Source organism: Ranitomeya imitator, chromosome 5 (assembly GCF_032444005.1).
Source record: "Ranitomeya imitator isolate aRanImi1 chromosome 5, aRanImi1.pri, whole genome shotgun sequence".
In the NCBI taxonomy this organism is placed as follows: domain Eukaryota; kingdom Metazoa; phylum Chordata; class Amphibia; order Anura; family Dendrobatidae; genus Ranitomeya; species Ranitomeya imitator.
In genome coordinates this window covers 215,014,444-215,036,126 of record NC_091286.1, presented here as the reverse complement: position 1 = coordinate 215,036,126, position 21,683 = coordinate 215,014,444, and the positions used below count along the sequence as shown (strand labels likewise).

At 40.7% G+C, this 21,683-nt stretch overlaps 1 protein-coding gene across 2 annotated transcripts in view; it reads right to left on the bottom strand.

Annotated features, from left to right (window-relative positions):
* The window catches only part of PPIL4 (peptidylprolyl isomerase like 4), a 36,905-nt gene that overhangs the window by 7,541 nt on the left and 7,681 nt on the right, over positions 1-21,683 (bottom strand). For both annotated transcript variants that reach the window (XM_069725887.1, XM_069725889.1), the window contains exons 3-8: positions 19,232-19,296; positions 15,524-15,641; positions 11,754-11,896; positions 7,452-7,548; positions 7,234-7,350; positions 2,054-2,178 (exon numbers count right to left, since the gene is read on the bottom strand). In XM_069725887.1, the coding sequence (XP_069581988.1) occupies positions 2,054-2,178; positions 7,234-7,350; positions 7,452-7,548; positions 11,754-11,896; positions 15,524-15,641; positions 19,232-19,296 (665 nt within the window). The remainder of the gene's footprint in view (positions 1-2,053; positions 2,179-7,233; positions 7,351-7,451; positions 7,549-11,753; positions 11,897-15,523; positions 15,642-19,231; positions 19,297-21,683) is intronic.

The following is a 21,683-nucleotide window of genomic DNA, read 5'->3' as shown; positions in this document are numbered from 1 at the left end:
TAGCATGGTCCTCATGAGTGCCAGTTTCATCATGGCAATTGATGGTTTTCATGACTAACAAAACCAATGCATCGCCGAAAATAGTGACAAAACAATTTTTTTTTTAAAAATTCGGATTTAAAAAAATCATTTTAAAAACACAATACAACTTTGGTATCGCTATAGTCATAAGACCTGGAAAATCATGATGACAAGTCATTCAATCAGTTAACAAAACCCTTCAAATAAGGGTATGTTTCCACATGCAGGAAACGCTGCGGGTCTGACGCTGCATAGAGCCGCAGCGTCAGACACGCAGCGTCCAGATGTTACAGCATAGTGGAGGGGATTTAATGAAATCCCGTCTCCACTATGGGTGGTAACACGCACGCGGCGGCCCTGCGACTCCGGACATGCTGCGCGTCTTTTCAGATCGCAGCATGTCCGTATATCTTGCGGCGACGCTGCGTCGCCGCAAGATATAGCACAGGGCCCTATGCGATGGGTGCGATGATGCCGGATGTGTGCTATGAACACATCCGGCATCATCGCGTCCCAGAAGGGGGCGGGGCTTACCGCAGAGCGGCAAAGCCGCTCCGACGATACCGCCGGCCATCCTGAACGTGGACACGCAGCCTAAAAGGAGGAAATTCGTCACTGCACATTTATACTGTGAAGGGGCGCCATTTCAATTGTCATTTCACTTAGCAGGAAAGTTAGAACCGTCCCTGCCAGCAATCTTTTGTGATGGCTCCACATCTCAGCATCACACTGCAGTTAGCAACAAAATGGCTCTGCACTGTGTTCCTGATCTTTAGCCTCCCCCATCCTACTGCAAACACCCGGAAGGGAAGGAGAGGAGTGACAACAGACACATGTGAGAAGATCCCACCCACATTTACCACAGTCATAACTGTGGGCTTGCATTATACTTAGGTTTTCATGACAAGCAACAGTTGTTCCACCAGTGTTTACATGTTAAGGATTTCAAAACTTTTTAAATATTTTTCATATTTTACACCATTAAAAAAAACTATATATATATATATATATATATATATATATATATATATATATATATATATATATACACACACATATACACGGTGTGTGTGTGTGTATGTATGTATATACATACATACATACACACACACACTGTACAGACCAAAAGTTTGGACACACCTCAGTTAAAGATTTTTTTTTTCTGTATTTTCATGACTATGAAAATTGTACATTCACACTGAAGGCATCAAAACTATGAATTAACACAAGTGGAATTATATACTTCACAAAAAAGTGTGAAACAACTGAAAATATGTCTTATATTCTAGGTTCTTCAAAGTAGCCACCTTTTGCTTTGATGACTGCTTTGCACACTCTTGGCATTCTCTTGATGAGCTTCAAGAGGTAGTCACCGGGAATGGTTTTCACTTCACAGGTGTGCCCTGTCAGGTTTAATAAGTGGGATTTCTTGCCTTATAAATGGGGTTGGGACCATCAGTTGTGTTGTGCAGAAGTCTGGTGGATACACATCTGATAGTCCTACTGAATAGACTGTTAGAATTTGTATTACGGCAAGAAAAAAGTAGCCAAGTAAAGAAAAAAGTTTTTTTTGCTGCACAAGTGTCAACATTTTTTCTGCAGGCACTGTACAATGAGCACATTCCATATATTTGCATCATAAGCCGCACTTGTTTCTTCTTGGTGGTCCGAACCACCAAACGTGATAAAAATCAGTAAATTGTTGTCATTTACCCTGTATTATATGTCGTATAGACATTGTGGCTGGTAATCTAGAAACCATTATACAATTATATAAGGATTTACAACTCCCTTACATACTACTATAACATTATTACAGTAATCACAATTACCAGTTTGTAAAAAAGGGAAACTAGTATATGGAAAGCAAATTCTCTTCCCTTCCTTTAAAACTATTCTAAATCACAATTATGCATTTATTTCCCTATCATAAAACCATACTTTCAATAGTAATATCAAATACCGTACATATATTTTCTTTGCACTTATGAAAGTTAACCTATTATTTTAGATGAGGTGTTTCAAAATATACCTCTTAATAGTACCAAATCTTGAAAAGATGATCTCCAAATCTTCATCAGTTGTAACAGGGTTCAATTTACATACAAACAGAACATTTTCAGGAGGCTTTATATCTGCATCTGGTATATCGCCAACCTTAAAAGAAAAAAAAAAAATGGTATTCTCTAACTAATGAAAGGTTTATAGGCCTATCTTCATAGTATAAGAGTGTAAATATCCTATCTGGCATGATCAACCTGGCTGGCTCTATAAAAAGTCACATCCAGTTGTTGGACAAGGCGGTACGGCCATCTTGACACTAGCATCATGCCTTGACTTCTAAACGACAGCCATGTGCCATCACTAAATGGAGCAGGCTCAGCAGCTAAACTTGCTCCATCTACAGCAGGTGCCAGTTGTATTACAGAGCTGGTCCCAACAGTAATGGATGCGGTCAGAGCTAGCTTAATGCCACTGACAAAGGGTATAAAAATGATTTAATATAATTTGTCAAAAATGAAGAAATTTGTTAAGAAACCTACTCTTCTTGAGCCCTTTCCCTACCATAGTCCATTCCAAGCACAAAGGGCAGAGATTTCCTGTCTGTGCTCTGACCAGTGATGTCATGAGGGGCATGACCTGCAACCCTCAGCGAGATGTGAGTGACTGGAGGTGTGCACAGGGAGGGAGAGAACGCACACATTGCAGGCTCCACACAGAATAAGTACCGTAATCTTTTCAACTTGCGGTTTTAGCTAGAAAATACGGAGCTAGGAGTTGCAGAATTCATACATTAGAATTAATTATTACATAGCTCATTGCTTCCCCACAATACAATGACCCTGTGTGTTGCTAGTGTCATCACCTGTTACATTATTGCCTGTGAGAATGCCTCAGGATAGTGACTACTAGGTGAAGGGGAAGGAATGAGAAAAATGAGAAAAAGTACAGCAATGTATCTATCTTCAGACAGCAGGATGGTGGTTTGTATTTGGAGTGGGTAGGCACGATACAGCACTGTTTCTTGAAAAAATGTAGTCTGGAGGAACAGAGGGATATTTGGTATGAAGTACAGGATGTAAAAAATAAAACCACAAGAATGACTAGAGTGGGCTTAAGGGGAGGAAAACAAAAACTAAAATAAAAATGTTAAGGGACATAGGGACTTTTTGTATGTGCACAGAAAAACCCTTTAACTATGATTGCTGTTACAGAGAGATACCTGCTCTATAACAAGCCCACTCCACACACCTGCACCCAACAGGTGCCATGGAAATCTGTTTAGACAGGTAAAAAAAATACATATTGAAATGTAATGAAAGGTTAAAAACATCACAAAAGAAAACCACATTTTTCACTGCTGTAACTCTAATGATCTACATCATAAATCTATACAACCAATATTGTAAAACTATCTAAAATATAAATTAAAACCATGCTAGAATTGCTGTTTCTGTTCATCGCCCTTCACAAAAGATGAAAGAAAATGTGATCAAAAAGTCATATTTACGGTACCAAGAAAAACTGCAGGTTGTAATGCAAAAACCAAGCCTGAAAAAACCTCTCTAAACTTTAAAAAAATAAATAAAAAAAATTAAAAAGTTATTTATATCCACTACAAACCATTTGATAGTGTTCTGGTGAAATGGAGCCATCACAGATGTGATTACCCTGTAATACTGGGACTCACCGTTCTTCTCAGTGATTTATTGCAGTGTCTGTTCTCATTTAACCCTGACTATAAACATGACAAATGCTTTAATTGTATCAAGTGTTTTATTGCTATGAAATATAGCTAAATTAAAATTCATAATATAAAATGTTATCACTATTCATCCTATATGGTGAATGCTTTAAACAAATATATTTAGAATAACCCACCAGAATTGCTATTTTTGGTTCATCCCTCCAACTCAAAAATGTAAATGAAATAAAAAGAAATCATAGTGATATGTTACAGAGATGCAGAGAATTAAGTTGACTGAAAGATGTAGTGTTCATATTTATATAAATTGTTTTGTTCAGTACACCTCTCAAAAAACATAGTAATGAGTAATAAGAAAGTTACAAGTAGAGCAAAATGGCACAGACGAAAACGACATCCTCTTGTGCTAAAAATAATTGCTTATATAGCCCCAGTGACAGAAATATGTAAACCACATGGCTGTAAGAATATGGCAACACAAAAACATTTAGCACCATATTTATTATGCATTTTACAAACTTTATGCCCCTGGTCTTTGCTGTCACTTGGCAAAAAAGTCTAACATGCTCCATATGTATGAACAGCATCAACCACTATAGTAGAGAAAGAAACCCTGACTCCAGTTCACTGTTTTATTAGTTGGAGATTATGCTTCTTTCTCCACTTATGAATTACTTCTTCCCCTCTTCCTCAAACTCACCATCCACTCTGAACAACAGCTCAAATCTGCCTTACTCAAAGCAAGACGGATGACAAACAGTGAGGTATTAGGTTACACCTCCTGTTATACTCTGTTGAGAAGGGAAGAGACGGAGCACTGAAAGTGAAATACACATGGAAGATTTGCTTGAAGCTCCAGCACAGTCCCTTAATACTGTGCTGCATTCACAGCCACACAGCTCAGTACTGTAGAACAGTATCCTCCTCTTGTGCTACACAGACAAAGAGGAGGAATCCCACTGCTTCTGTGTACTGGAGAAATCATATCCATTAGTCTCCACTCATTAATTCAGAGAGAATGGAAAATTAGGGAGAGAATATGCAGAGGAAAACTGTTGAAAACAAGTTAATAACTCATAATTGTGTGTATAATTCCTCATGTAGACAAATATGACAGCTTATATTAAAAAGTTACCTGAAATGACAGGTAAGACTGCCTAGTCTAAATCAGCTCTGTCTAAAAATTAGACAGTATTGATAAATACCTCACCTCTCCAAACAAACCTACTTCAACACCCTCATCACCTCCCTGTCCAATAACCCTAAACGTCTCTTTGGACACGTTCCAGTCCCTACTCAACCCAAGAGAGCAGGCCCCAACCACGGATCTCCGTGCTGACGATCTGGCCAATTACTTCAAAGAAAAAATTGACCACATTCGACAGGAAATCATCTCCCAATCTCTTCATACCATGCACTGTCCTCCCTCCCCCACTGCATCTAGTTCACTCTCTGACTTTGAACCAGTTACAGAAGAAGAAGTAAGAAGGCTCCTTGCATCTTCTCGCCCGACCACTTGCACCAGTGACCCCATTCCGTCACATCTCCTCCAGTCCCTTTCCTCGGCTGTCACCTCTCACCTAACAAAAATATTCAACCTTTCCCTCACTTCCGGTATTTTTCCCTCCTCATTTAAGCATGCCATCATACATCCATTACTTAAAAAAACATCCCTCGACCAAAACTGTGCCGCTAATTATAGACCTGTCTCTAATCTTCCCTTCATCTCTAAACTCCTCGAACGCCTGGTCCACTCCCGTCTTACCCGCTATCTCTCAGATAACTCTCTTCTCGACCCTCTACAATCTGGCTTCCGCTCTTTACACTCTACTGAAACTGCCCTCACTAAAGTCTCTAATGACCTACTAACAGCTAAATCTAATGGTTACTACTCCATGCTAATTCTCTTGGATCTCTCTGCAGCATTCGATACTGTGGATCAACAGCTCCTCCTCACTATGCTCCGCTCCATCGGCCTCAAGGACACCGTTCTCTCCTGGTTCTCCTCCTTTCTCTCTGACCGATCCTTCACTGTATGTTTTGCTGGTTCCTCCTCCTCTCACCTTCCCCTTACTGTTGGGGTTCCTCAAGGATCAGTCCTAGGCCCCCTCCTCTTCTCGCTGTATACTGCCCCTATTGGACAAACAATCAGTAGATTTGGTTTCCAGTACCATCTCTATGCTGACGACACCCAATTATACACTTCTTCTCCTGATATCACGCCTGCCTTATTAGAAAACACCAGTGATTGTCTTACTGCTGTCTCTAACATCATGTCCTCCCTCTATCTGAAACTAAACCTGTCAAAAACTGAACTCCTCGTGTTTTCTCCCTCTACTAACCTACCTTTGCCTGACATTGCCATCTCCGTGTGCGGTTCCACCATTACTCCAAAGCAACATGCCCGCTGCCTTGGGGTCATCCTTGATTCTGATCTTTCATTCACCCCCCACATCCGATCACTGGCTCGCTCTTCTTACCTGCATCTCAAAAACATTTCTAGAATTCGCCCTTTTCTTACTTTCGACTCTGCAAAAACTCTGACTGTTTCACTTATTCATTCTCGTCTGGACTATTGTAACTCTCTACTAATCGGCCTCCCTCTTACCAAACTTTCCCCGCTCCAATCTGTCCTGAATGCTGCTGCCAGGATCATATTCCTCACCAACCGTTACACCGATGCCTCTACCTTGTGCCAGTCATTACACTGGCTACCCATCCACTCCAGAATCCAGTACAAAACTACTACCCTCATCCACAAAGCACTCCATGGCTCAGCACCACCCTACATCTCCTCTCTGGTCTCAGTCTACCACCCTACCCGTGCCCTCCGCTCCGCTAATGACCTCAGGTTAGCATCCTCAATAATCAGAACCTCCCACTCCCGTCTCCAAGACTTTACACGTGCTGCGCCGATTCTTTGGAATGAACTACCTAGGTTAATACGATTAATCCCCAATCCCCACAGTTTTAAGCGTACCCTAAAAACTCATTTGTTCAGACTGGCCTACCGCCTCAACGCATTAACCTAACGATCCCTGTGTGGCCTATTTAAAAAAAAAAAAAAAAAAAAATCAGGTTCCTCGCATTATGTTCTCATTCACTTTTTGCAGTTAATAGCCCTCTGTGTCTGTACTGCTACATACTTAGACAGCTAACTGGTTTATGCAGCTTTACATGAACACCTGAGCCTTACACTATAGCTGGTCCGAATAACTAAAGCAATTGTTACCATCCACCTCTCGTGTCTCCCCTTTTCCTCATAGTTTGTAAGCTTGCGAGCAGGGCCCTCATTCCTCCTGGTATCTGTTTTGAACTGTATTTCTGTTATGCTGTAATGTCTATTGTCTGTACAAGTCCCCTCTATAATTTGTAAAGCGCTGCGGAATATGTTGGCGCTATATAAATAAAAATTATTATTATAAATATGCCTCAGTGTAATAATACTGACTCACAAAATAAACTGAAGGCACTGAATGGTAAATTTTCCAATTATATATTCATACCATTTCTAAAAGCACAGCTCTGGTCTTAGCTTCTTTATCAGCTAGTTGTTCTTCAATCTCCTCATTTGACTTTCCCTTACTGTCGTCAATTTCTTCATCAGCGCCTATACGTCCACTCTGGGATTATAATAAAGAGATGATTATTACAACATTATCATAAAGGAGACAAAAAAAAAAAAAAGATATAAAAGGATGAAGTTCCACACTGCAATACTCACATCTAACTGCTCTTTTGTAGGTTCTGGGGAACGATCTGGAATGGGGAGGTCTGGCGGGTCATCAAATGGGTCATCCAGAATCACAGTATGGTTTATTCTATCAATACATATCAATGCAACTGAATAGCTCCCAACATCAAAAACAAAAAGGTAAACATTGCCTAATGGGCTGAAATAATCCGCACCTTGTATAATTGTATTTGTGTATCTAATACGTGGCAGAGATCGATTTTTACCCTCTCGCAATGAAGGTTCTCCAGATATAAGAATTTTTTTATTATTCAACTAAAAAGTGTTATTTGATAAAATATAATGCTTCTCTTTAAACAAAATTTACAATCTTGATTTAAATCTTCGTACTCACCTTATTTCCTCTCCTATTGTTGGCCAAGATTCTATTGTCACTGTTGTGGTCAAGGATGGGTGAATGGGAAATATATCCTTCCCAGACAGAAAAAAAAACATTTACCAGACCTGGGCAGCAGCAAAGATCAGTAAGGTGATTATTGTTTTTATACATACATTATATTATCTTTATCCTGTACTCAACATGGCTATATCACAGTTTTGCGTTTTTTGTTTTTTTCCTGTCCTTCTTCCAAGAACCATAACTTTTTACTTTCCCATCAATATAGCTATATGATGGCTTTTTGTTGTTGCGAAAAACAGTCGTACTGTTGAATGACACCATTATTTTATCATGTGATGTATAAGAAAGCGGGAATAAATTCCAATTGCATAAACTGCAAAGAGGTGTAATTACACAATTGATTTTTTTTTTTAATTTAAAGTGTTTACTATACAATAAAAATATGATTCTCCAGGTCAGTGCAATCGCAGAGATACCAAACCATGCATAGGTTTTTTATTTTTCCAGTGGTGAAAAAAATTTGGAAACTTGTTGAAAAGCAAACATAATTCTGAAGTATAGATTTATTTATTTTTTCTCATTAAGCCGTTCATTAATTTTATATCTTGATAGATAGGACTTTTACGGATGTAGTGATTCCACATGTGTATATTTTTATTTCGCTATTTTTATTAGGAGGGGAGAGGGATGATTTTAACTTTTACTTTTTATATTATTTCTTTTTCTGCTTTCACTTTATTAGTTTCCTTAGGGGACTTTAACCATCTGATCGCTTGTACTAAATGAAGGAATACTATAGTTTTGCTGTGTATCGCACATATCACCGTCTCCTACAAACACCAGCCAGAAGGTCTATACATGGCTATTAGAGGGAAATAATGGCTGAATGTCTCAGCCATCTTATGCAGGGAAAGATGCGGACTCAGGAACTGACAGAGTTTGGGGAGCCGATACATGACATACACGACCATTCAAAAGTTTAGGGTCACTTAAAAATGTCCTTATTTTTTATAGAAAAGCACAGTTTTTTCCAATGAAGCTAACATTAAAGGATTCAGAAATACACTCTATACATTGTTAATGTGGTAAATGACTATTCTAGCTGCAAACGTCTGGTTTGTGATGCAATATCTTCATAGGTGCATAGAGGCCCATTTCCAACAACCATCACTCCAGTGTTCTTATGGTACTTTGTTTTTGCTAACTGTGTAAGAAGGCTAATGGATGGTTAGAATACCCTTGAAAACCCTTGTACAAGTATTTTAGCACAGCTGAAAACAGTTTGGCTGATTAGAGAATCTATAAACCTGACCTTCCTTTGAGCTAGTTGAGATTCTGGAGCATTACATTTGTTCCATTAAACTCTCAAAATGGCCAGAAAAAAAGAACTTTCATATGAAACTCGACAGTCTATTCATGTTCTTAGAAATGAAGGCTACTCCATGTGAGAAATTGCCAAGAAACTGAAGATTTCCTACAACGGTGTGTACTACTCCCTTCAGAGGAGAGCACAAACAGGCTCTAACCAGAGTAGAAAGAGAAGTAGGAGGCCCCGCTGCACAACTGAGCAACAAGACAAGTACTTTAGAGTCTGTAGTTTGAGAAATCAACGCCTTACAGGTCCTCACCTGGCAGCTTCATTAAATAGTACACGCAAAATGCCAGTGTCAACGTCTACAGTGAAGAGGCCACTCAGGCATGCTGGCCTTCAGGGCAGAGTGGCAAAGAAAAAGCCGAATCTGAGACTGGCTAATAAAAGGAAAAGATTAATATGGGAAAAAGAACACAGACATTGGACAGAGGAAGATTGGAAAAGTGTGACGGACAGACGAATCCAAGTTTGAGGTGTTTGGATCAGACAGAAGAACATTTGTGAGATGCAGAACTGAAAAGATGCTGGAAGAGTGTCTGATGCCATCTGTCAAGCATGGTGGAGGTAATGTGATGGTCTGGGGTTGCTTTGGTGCTGGTAAAGTGGGAGATTTGTACAAGGTAAAAGGGATTTTGAATAAGGAAGGCTATCACTCCATTTTGCAACGCCATGACATACCCTGTGGACAGCGCTTGATTGGAGCCAATTTCATCCTACATCAGGACAATAACACAAATCACACCTCCAAATTATGCAAGAACTATTTAGGGAAGAAGCAGGCAGCTGGTATTCTATCTGTAATGGAGTGGCCAGCAGAGTCAACAGATCTCAACCCCATTGAGTTGTTGTGGGAGCAGCTTGACCGTATGGTACGCAAAAAGTGCCCATCGAGCCAAACCAACTTGTGGGAGGGGCTTCTGGAAGCATGGGGTGAAATTTCTCCAGATTACCTCAGCAAATTAACTGCTAGAATGCAAAAGGTCTGCAATGCTTTAACCCCTTCATGACCTTGGGATTTTTCGTTTTTCCGTGTTCGTTTTTCACTCCCCTCCTTCCCAGAGCCATAAATTTTTTATTTTTCTGTCAATTTGGCCATGTGAGGGCTTATTTTTTGCGGGACGAGTTGTACTTTTGAACGACATCATTGGTTTTAGCATTTCGTGTACTAGAAAATGGGAAAAAAATTCCAAGTGCGGTAAAATTGCAAAAAAAGTGCAATCCCACACTTGTTTTTTGTTTGGCTTTTTTGCTAGGTTCACTAAATGCTAAAACTGACCTCCCGTTGTGATTCTCCAGGTCAGTACAAGTTCATAGACACCTAACATAACTAGGTTATTTTTTACCTAAGTGGTGAAAAAAAGTTCCAAACTTTGCTAAAAAAAAAAAAAAATTGCGCCATTTTCCGATACTCGTAGCATCTCCATTTTTCGTGATCTGGGGTCGGTTGAGGGCTTATTTTTTGCGTGCCGAGATGACGTTTTTAATGATATCATTTTGGTGCAGATACGTTCTTTTGATCGCCCATGATTGCATTTTAATGCAATGTCGCGGCGACCAAAAAAACGTAATTCTGGCGTTTCGAATTTTTTTCTCGCTACGCCGTTAAGCGAACAGGTTAATGCTTTTTTTTTTTAATTGATAGATCGGGCGATTCTGAACGCGCCGATACCAAATATGTGTAGATTTGATTTTTTTTTTTAATTGATTTATTTTGATTGGGGCGAAAGGGGGGCGATTTAAACTTTTATATTTTTTTCACTTTTTTTTTTTACTTTTGCCATGCTTCAATAGCCTCCATGGGAGGCTAGAAGCTGGCACAGCACGATCGGCTCTGCTACATAGCAGCGATCTGCTGATCGCTGCTATGTAGCAGAATTGCACGTGTGCTGTGAGCGCCGACCACAGGGTGGCGCTCACAGCGACGGGCAATCAGTAACCATAGAGGTCTCAAGGACCTCTATGGTTACCATTCACAAGCATCGCCGACCCCCGATCATGTGACGGGGGTCGGCGATGACGTCATTTCCGGCCGCCCGGCCGGATGCGGTAGTTAAATGCCGCTGTCTGCGTTTGACAGCGGCATTTAACTAGTTAATAGGCGCGGGCAGAATCGCGCCTATTGCGGACACATATCAGCTGTTCAAAACAGCTGACATGTCCCGGCTTTGATGTGGGCTCACCGCCGGAGCCCGCATCAAAGCGGGGCTTCTGACCTCGGACGTACTATCCCGTCTGACGTCAGAAAGGGGTTAATTGCTGCTAAGGGAGGATTATTTGACGAAAGCAAAGTTTGAAGGAGGAAAATTATTATTTCAAATAAAAATCTTTTTTTCGAACCTTGTCAATGTCTGGACTAGATTTTCAGTTCACTTGGCAAATCATTTGATTAGTAAAAGTATGAGTTTTCATGGAAAACAAAATTGTCTGGGTGACCCTAAACTTTTGAACGATAGTATAACTGTACATGTTATGTCGGTGAGGGACTCAAATTCAAAGTAATACAACATCTTACTTTTACATTTTATTGACTATGTGGAAAGACTGTATTTGTTCAAAATACCGGATGTCTTGAAAAGGAACGAAATCTTTATCCACAAAGGTCTCATTGATCTTCTTTAGCACATCCATTCCTTCTGTTACTTCCCCAAACACTGTATGTACCCCATCTAGATAGTCCAAATTTTCTCCTATAGTAATAAGGAACTGTAAAGAAAAACAGCGTAGCTGGTTTATTATTCGTTACAATTTTTCACACTGAAACAATCACAAAGGAACTAAGGCCATGTTCACACCATCCTTTTTTTAATGCGGAATCGCCGCGATTTTCCCGCTGCGGGTCCGCAGCTGTTTTCCATGCAGGGTACATTACAATGTACCCTATGGAAAACAGGAACTGCTGTGCCCACATTGCGGAAAATCGCGAAAAAAGCCGCGCTGAATAGCCGCGGTAAAAAAGAAGTACCATGTCACTTCTTTTTGCGGAACTGCAGCGGTTCTGCACCCATAGACCTCCATTGTGAGGTCAAACCCGCAGTAAAACCCGCAGATGAAAAAAATATCTGCGGGTTTTCTGCGGTTTGTGGTGCAGAACCGCTGCAGTGTGGCTGCCCCCCGTGCCCCAATCCCACCCCCCCATGCTCCGATGCCACCCCCCGTGCTCCGACGCCCCCCCCCGTGCCCTCATCTCCCCCCCTTATACTTACCCGGCCTCCAGGTGTCCATCCGGCCGTCTTCTCCCTGGGCGCCGCCATCTTGCAAAATGGCGGGCGCATGCGAAGTGCGCCCGCCGAATCTGCCGGCCGGCAGATTCGTTCCAAAGTGCATTTTGATCACTGAGATATAACCTATCTCAGTGATCGAAATGAAAAAAATAGTAAATGACCCCCCCCCCCCTTTGTCACCCCCATAGGTAGGGACAATAAAAAAATTAAGAATTTTTTTTTTTTTCCACTAAGGTTAGAATAGGGTTAGGGTTAGGGGTAGGGTTAGGGTATTTTCAGCCATTTTAACCCTAAAAAACTTCCTAGAAAACACACAGACTCTGCATAGAAAACTGCATCAAAAATCGCATCAAAAAACGCACCAAAAAAAGCACCAAAAAAAGGACCTGCGTTTTCTGCCAAGAGCTGCGGTTTTTAGTCCTGAAAAAAAAGGAGGGAAATCAGGAACGTGTGAACATAGCCTAAGAAGACCAACTCACTGTATCAGGGGTACGCATGTACACACAAGGGCATATTTCATAGAAAACCTTTAAATATGAAGCATGTTTAAAAATATGGAGGTACAGAGCAATAGATGTGCTTGCACAGGTGCACAACTGGGGGGCAGCAGTCACATTCAGCCCACTATGCCATTTTGTGTGCCCCCCAATGTTCGGTATACGCTAGTTTCCATGTCAGAGGGAAGAGGAGTATCACACTGCTCAGAAGGGCTGATCATAAATAAGTATAGCACTGTGTAGGTCCCCCAAATATCAAAAGACTTCTCTGACACCCATTTAGCACTCCTGAAAAGCATATTTGAGTTGGAGAGATGCCTGCCTCCTGCATGTCCATCATTAAGACTGGCGTATGCAATGATGTCTTTACTAATCAAACCCATAATCTTCATTGGAGAGAGTTCCATGTGTGCAGGGTCTCCTCAGCTTTACAGTATTAATTAGGAAAGAAGACCACCCCCATTCTCCAGAGTCCTGGAAGTGAGTCTGCATTTCCTGAACAATTGCAGTGAAATGATGAAACTCTCTGACACCTGATGGGACGCTGATTCAGGGAACTAGTCTGATTGCCGTATGTGGAGTCGGAAAGGAATTTTTCTCCCAATATGAGATAATTAACATTTGCCTCATGGGGTTTTTGACTTCCTCTGAATCAACATGTTATGTTATAGGTTGAACACAATGGACCTGTGACTTCTTTCAACTTTAAAAACAATTATTTATGGCATATACTTTTGACATGCTATTAACCTCTCAAAAAGTATAACCCTTTAAAGGGAACCTGTCACCCCCAAAATTGATGGTGAGGTAAGCTCACCGTCATCAGGGGCTTATCTACAGCATTCTGTAATGCTGTAGATAAGCCCCTGATGTATCCTGAAAGAGGAGAAAAAGAGGTTAGATTATACTCACCCAGGGGCGGTCCTGCTGCGGTCTGGTCAAATGGGTGTCTCTGGTCCGCTCCGGCGCCTCCCTTCTTCATTCCATGACGTCCTCTTCTGGTCTTCATGCTGCGGCTCCGGCGCAGGCGTACTTTGTTTGCCCTGTTGAAGGCAGAGCAAAGTACTGCAGTGCGCAGGCGTTGGGCCTCTCTGACCTTTTCGGCACCTGCGCACTGCAGTACTTTGCTCTGCCCTCAACAGGGCAAACAAAGTACGCCTGCACCGGAGCCGCAGCGTGAAGACCAGAAAAGGACGTCATGGAATGACGATGGGAGGTGCTGTTCCGGACCTGAGACACCCATCAGAGCAGGACCGCCCCTGGGTGAGTATAATCTAACCTCTTTTTCTCCTCTTTCAGGTAACAGCGGCGGCTTATCTACAGCATTACAGAATGCTGTAGATAAGCCCCTGATAACGGTGAGCTTACCTCACCATCGATTTTGGGGGTGACAGGTTCCCTTTAAAGGGAATCTGTCAGTAGGATCAACCCTCTTATGCGGTCCATATGGGTAAGCAGCTCATATGAAGCTGAATAAAATGATACCTTGATATCTGCGATCTGATGACTTATTCCTTGTATGTAAATGATCTGTTAAGATCTATGGACCAGACACAGAACTGCATAAGGCTCTACATCCAGGGTTTATTATAAATCAAAGGGGAAGTCAAGTTACGGGGAATTAGACATCAGACCGCAGATACCATGACCAAAATGCCCATATAAATTAATAGATAAGCTAGCTCTCTGCTAATGAAGTAGGTACCGAGAAGAAAATAGCATCATAATGATAATAAGAAATCTTCGGCACACTAGGAGCAGTAATGCTTCAATAAGGTAATCTTATTTCTAAAACGTAGCTGTATTCTATTATAACGTTTCGGCCGTGTAAATACATGAGCGCAGACAAAAAATTGAAATGAACAGAATAAAAGTAAATACAATCAATTAGAGATAGCAGCAAGGAGATCATTCCAGAACATTCTAATCTTGAATTGATGCCATGGATAATATATATGGTTGTATCACAAATGGGCATGAAAGGTAGATCAAAATAGATTATAATGTCAGATGCATCATATACAACGTCGTACCTAAAAAGAGAGGACATGGTTAATTTTATTTTAATTAATTGATTTATTTTTTTATTTTTCATTTTCATTTTTCTGTTCATGGTTGTCATTCCTCATATTATTATAATCTAATGAATCTACTCTCTGTTTAGGTACAACATTGCATAATAGTCTGAAACATAGTAATAGAATACCATCTGCAATAAAATGACCCTATTTTAAGAATCATTTATCAACATGCCCATATAGGAGCTTAAGATTTAGCTACTGACATATTCCCTTTAGGTTTTACTGTGGCTCTTGGAAGTCATTCAACGAGACAATGTGGCCCCTTGGCCCAGACAAGGTTTTGCAGCCCTGCTCTAAGTAAAATATTTCCTGCATTTTTTAGGCCTATTCTAAGCAGAAAGTATATGGCCCCGGAATGTGTGGGAACAAGGCTTAAGAATTCTGTTCACACCAACCTATTTTGGAGCTAAACCAGAGCAAATACCATTAAATAAAAGGGAAGAATCTGCTTTGCGTACAAGTTCTATATCTTCTCCATTACCAGTCAATTGGATATAATGGAGTTACGTTATATAGGATCTCCCTTCTAACCTGTGATCCGTGCTGATCATTGCCATTGTTCACCATCGACACAGTTCCCAGCTTCTTGTGTTTTATTCTTGGCACTTTTTCAGGTTCAAAATAACATGCTTGGTCTCCATACAACTTACTGAAATAATAGGTAAGCAGTCAGATAATAAGGAAAATAACTCCCCACACTAATGTACGACACCAAAACAATCCTACATATAAAAGCAAATACTCTTTGGGACGGATTCATTATTGTGCCTTTTTGTCTAGTATTTAAAGTTTTTCATTTACATTTAATTTAATGTATGTGAATGGTTTTTTTTGTTTTTTATATTTGCCACAGTGGACAGGGTTAGGGATTTCTAGATGCTGTCAACCGATTCATCAATTCCGACTTTTAAAATAGCTGCAACATCTTTGCGCAAATGTACTCCAATCCTTTTAATGCAAGTCTAAATTTTTTGACCATTTTATGGATATTTTTTAAATAACAGGTGAATTTTTTGCTTTAAAATAAGGTAAAAGAAAAAAAAAAATGGACCATTTTTGTTTTTGCTCAAAATTCATAAGACCCGTGGGCCACTTTGAAGTATTTGACACAAAGAACATCAATGAATGCCACAAGTAAAAAAAGGGACTTAAAAAACAAAATGCAAATGATAAGTTGTGTATGATGGGCCTAAACAGAGTAAAAAAAAAAAAAAAAGCCAGCTAGACTACAATGAAGGAAATAAGTATTTGATACCTTGCTGATTTTGTAAGTTGCCCACTGACAAATACATGAACAGTCTATAATTTTAAGGGTAAGTTAATTTTAATATTGAGAGATAGAATATCAAAAATAAAATCCAGAAAATTCCATTGTATAAATTATATAAATTTATTTGCATTTTGCAGTGAGAAATAAGTATTTGATCCCCTACCAACCTTTAACCCCTTCATGACCTTGGGATTTTTTGTTTTTCCGTGTTTGTTTTTCGCTCCCCTCCTTCCCAGAGCGATAACTTTTTTATTTTTCCGTCAATTTGGCCATGTGAGGGCTTATTTTTTGCGGGACGAGTTGTATTTTTGAACGACATCATTGGTTTTAGCATGTCGTGTACTAGAAAACGGGAAAAAAATTCCAAGTGCGGTGAAATTGCAAAAAAAAGTGCAATCACACACTTGTTTTTTGTTTGGCTTTTTTGCTAGGTTCACTAAATGCAAAAACTGACCTACCATTATGATTCTCCAGGTCATTACGAGTTCATAGACACCTAACTTGACTAGGTTATTTTTGACCTAAGTGGTGAAAAAAAATTCCAAACTTTGCTTAAAAAAAAAAAAAATTGCGCGATTTTCCGATACTCGTAGCGTCTCCATTTTTCATGATCTGGGGTCGGTTGAGGGCTTTTTTTTTTGCATGCCGAGATGACGTTATTAATGATAGCACTTTGGTGCAGATACGTTCTTTTGATCGCCCGTTATTGCATTTTAATGCAATGTCGCGGCGACCAAAAAAACATAATTCTGGCGTTTCGAATTTTTTTCTCGCTACGCCGTTTAGCGATCAGATTAATGCTTTTTTTTAATTGATAGATCGGGCGATTCTGAACGCGGTGATACCAAATATGTGTAGATTTGATTTTTTTTTTATTGATTTATTTTGATTGGGGCGAAAGGGGGGTGATTTAAACTTTTATATTTTTTTTATTTTTTTCACATCTTTTTTTTAACTTTTTTTTTTTTAACTTTTGCCATGCTTCAATAGCCTCCATGGGAGGCTAGAAGCAGGCACAGCACGATAGCCTCTGCTACATAGCAGTGATCTGCTGTTCGCTGCTATGTAGCAGAAAATCAGGTGTGCTGTGAGCGCCGACCACAGGGTGGCGCTCACAGCTATCGGCGATCAGTAACTATAGAGGTCTCAAGGACCTCTATGGTTACAATACTGAAGCATCGCCGACCTCCGATCATGTGACGGGGGTCGGCGATGCCGTCATTTCCGGCCGAATGCGGTAGTTAAATGCCGCTGTCTGCGTTTGACAGCGGCATTTAACTAGTTAATAGGTGCGGGCAGATCGCGATTCTGCCCGCGCCTATTACGGGCACATGTCAGCTGTTCAAAACAGCTGACATGTCCTGGCTTTGATGCGGGCTCACCGCCGGAGCCCGCATCAAAGAGGGGCTTCTGACCTCGGAGCCAGAACTCTTAACCCCTTTCTGACCTCGGATGGGATAGTACATCCCATCCGAGGTCAGAAAGGGGTTAAGAGTTCTGGCTCCTACAGACCAGTCAGACACTCCTAATCAACTCGTTACCTGCATTAAAGACAGCTGTCTTACATAGTCACCTTTATAAAAAAAAAAAAACTCCTGTCCACAGACTCAAGTAATCAGTCAGACTCTAACCTCCACAACATGGGCATGCACAAAGCTAGAATGGGCTACAAAACCATAAGTAAGATGCTGGATGAGAAGAAGACAACAGTGCAATAGTAAGAAAATGGAAGAAATACAAAATGCCTGTCAGTCGACATCGATCTGGGGCACCATGCAAAATCTCACCTCGTGGGGTATCCTTGATCATAAGGAAGGTGAAATATCAGCCTAGAATTACACGTGGGGAACTTGTTAATGATTTCAAGGCAGCTGGGACCACAGTCACCAAGAAAACCATTGGTAACACATTACGCCGCAAAGGTTTAAAATCCTGCAGTGCCTGCAAGGTCTCCCTGCTCAAGAAGGCACATGTGCAGGCCCGTCTGAAGTTTGCCAATGAACGCCTGGATGATTCTGTGAGTGATTGGGAGAAGGTGCTGTGGTCAGAGGAGACAAACATTGAGCTCTTTGGCATTAACTTATCGCTGTGTTTGGAGGAAGAGAAATGCTGTCTATGACCCAAAGAATACCGTCCCCACTGTCAAGCATGGAGGCGGAAACATTATGTTATGGGGTGTTTCTCTGCTAAGGGCACAGGGCTATTTCACTGCATCAATAGGAGAATGGATGGAGCCATGTACTGTAAAATCCTGAGTGACAACTTCCTTCCCTCCACCAGGACAATAAAAATGGGTCATGGCTGGGTTTTCCAGCAAGTCAATGACCGAAAACAACAAAGGAGTGGCTCAAAAAGAAGCACATTAAGGTCATGGAGTGGCCTAGCCAGTCTCCAGACCTTAATCCCATAGAAAACTTATGGAGGTAGTTGAAGCTCCAAATTGCCAAGCGACAGCCTTAAAGTCTTAATGATTTAGAGATAATCTGCAAAGAGGTGTGGACCAAAATTCCTCCTGACATGTGCGCAAACCTCATCATCAACTACAAAAAAGTCTGACTGCTGTGCTTGCCAACAAGGGTTTTGTCACCAAGTATTATTTCTTGTTAGCCAGAGGGATCAAATACTCAGTTCTCACTGCAAAAAGCAAATACATTTATATAATATATACAATGTGATTATCTGGATTTTGTTTTTGATATTCTCTCTCTCAATGTTAAAATGACCCTACCCTTAAAATTATAGACTGTTCATGTCTTTGTCAGTGGGCAAACTTACAAAATCAGCAAGGGATCAAATACTTATTTCCTTCGCTGTATATACATAGAAAGAACAATTCAAGAGGAGATATGAAATATATTCTTCTGACAAACCTTTATTTTTTAAATCTAAACGCTTATAATGTGATTCTGAATTTTAGTAGTAAAGAGCACATACAAGTTTAACATTAAAAATTAAGTACCGGTACATACCTAAAGATTGACTCGCCTCCTCTGCCTGTTCCCAGAGGGTCACCAGTTTGTATGATAAAATCTCTCTAAGGAAGAAAATACATCAGATTGAAGATCAGACAGTACTATGTCAAAGGCCCAATGACACTGGGCAATTCTATCCCATATCCAACAAACATGTTATTTGGGAAGTTCTTTTGTTCTTGCAGCTGAATATCACTGCGTTACCAGCACCCTCTCTATGACCATGCGTTAGAAATGCTCAGATAATGATAGAACTGGAAGCCTCATGCACACACTGCAGATTTGGGTCAGTATTTTGTATCAATATTTTAAAGCCAACATCAAAAGTGGATGAAAGAAAAATAGATAAAACAAATTGTTTGGTTTTATTTCCCTTCTGTGTAGGCTCTTTTCCTTGTTTTACTTATGAATAGTAATAGGAAATACTGATCAAATCTGCAATCTACGGCAGCTTCTGTTTCATAACATGGTCAACCGGTCATGTGTTTGGGAGCTACATGGTCCTAAATGTACGACTGGAATGGAAGCTGTTTTTCTGGACAAAAAAATAGAATTATTCTTACCGTTAATTCGGTTTCTAGGAACCTTCCACGACGGCATACGGAGGTTGCCTCTTTGCCCTAATGGGGAACAGGAAATGGAGAGGTTAAAAGGCCCTCCCACCTCCCTCTCACCAGTGACTTATAACTGAAAACCATAGCACCGGTTTACCTTAAATCCCAGATTTTAATCCAGGAGTATATAGGGAGGGAACTAGCGCCGTCGTGGAAGGTTCCTAGAAACCGAATTAACGGTAAGAATAATTCTATTTTCTCTAGTAACCTTCCACGACGTCATACGGAGGAATACCAACTAATATTGGCGCTAGGGAGGGACAACAGCCTGGAGAACTTTCCGGCCGAAGACTAAATCCTTGTTGGACATTACGTCTAGTCTGTAATGTCTGGTGAAAGTATGCAACGAAGACCACGTGGCTGCCCTGCAGATTTGCTCTGTTGATGCACCTGCTCTTTCTGCCCAAGAGACTGAGGTTGATCTAGTCGAATGAGCCTTGATTCCTACTGGAGGAGTTTTATCTTGAGCGAGATATGCTTCTGCTATTGCTTTCTTTATCCAGTTGGCAATAGTGCTTTTTGCTACTTTCTTTCCTTTATTTTGTCCTGATGGATGGACAAACAGATTCTGATCAATTCTGTACGAGCTGGTCTGCTCTAGGTAAAATAATACAATGCGTCTGACATCCAGAGTATGAAATTTCTCTTCTTTTGGATTTGTTGGATTCTGGCAAAAAGAAGGTAAAATGATTTCCTGAGAGCGGTGGAAATCTGATACGACCTTTGGAAGAAAAGAGGGGTCAAGGCGCAGTATTATAGAGTCATCACGGATAGACAAATATGGTTCTCTCATTGAGAGAGCCTGTAATTCTCCTACCCTCCTTGCTGAGGTAATGGCCACTAGAAAAATTGTTTTATAAATCAGATTTTTCTGCGAGCAGGAGGATAATGGTTCAAAGGGTGCACCTGTAAGTCCTTGTAATACCAGGTTCAGGTCCCATAAAGGTACTGTTATTTGTTTTTTAGGATTCATCCTAGAGGCTGATGTCATGAACCTCTTAATCCAGCGATGATTTGCCAGATCCTGGTCAAATATTGAACTGAGTGCGGAAACTTGTACTTTTAAGGTACTCGGCCTGAGGCCTATTTCTAGGTCTTTTTGTAAAAAATCTAGAATTTGCGACAGATTTGGATTAAGAGGATCTGGTACTTCGGGAAGACAAAAGGATGAAAATTTCTTCCAGATTTTATTATATATAGCAATGGTCACCGGTTTCCTTGATTTTTGAAGTGTGGAAACCACTGCTTCTGATAGTCCTTTGGCTCTCAACACCTGGGCTTCAGTAGCCATGCCGCCAGATTCCATTTGTGGACGTCTAGGAGATGTATTGGTCCTTGAGAGAGAAGATTTTCTTCCATCGGAAACTGGAATGGCCCATCCACTTGTAATTCCACAATCAGGTTGTACCAACTCCTCTTTGGTCACAAAGGAGCTACCAATATAGTTGGTGTACGTTCTTCCCGAATCTTCTGCAAGACCTTTGCCAATAACGGAATTGGTGGAAACGCATATGCCAGTCGAAAATTCCATTCCTGGGCCAATGCATCCACTCCTCTGGAGCCGTCTCTGGGGTTTAGGGAGAAGAATGCTTCGACTTTCGCATTTTGCCGAGATGCAAAAAGGTCGATTTCTGGAAGACCCCATTTGTCCACCAGCATTTCGAAACTTTGGTTGCTCAAACCCCATTCCCCAGGGTGAATGTCCTGACGGCTTAGATAATCCGCCTGAGTGTTGGATGAGCCTTTCAGGTGAACTGCTGTCAGGGATAACAGATGTCTTTCTGCCCAGGAACATATTCTGGCAGATAGTTTCTTCAGGTTGTTGTTTTTTGAAC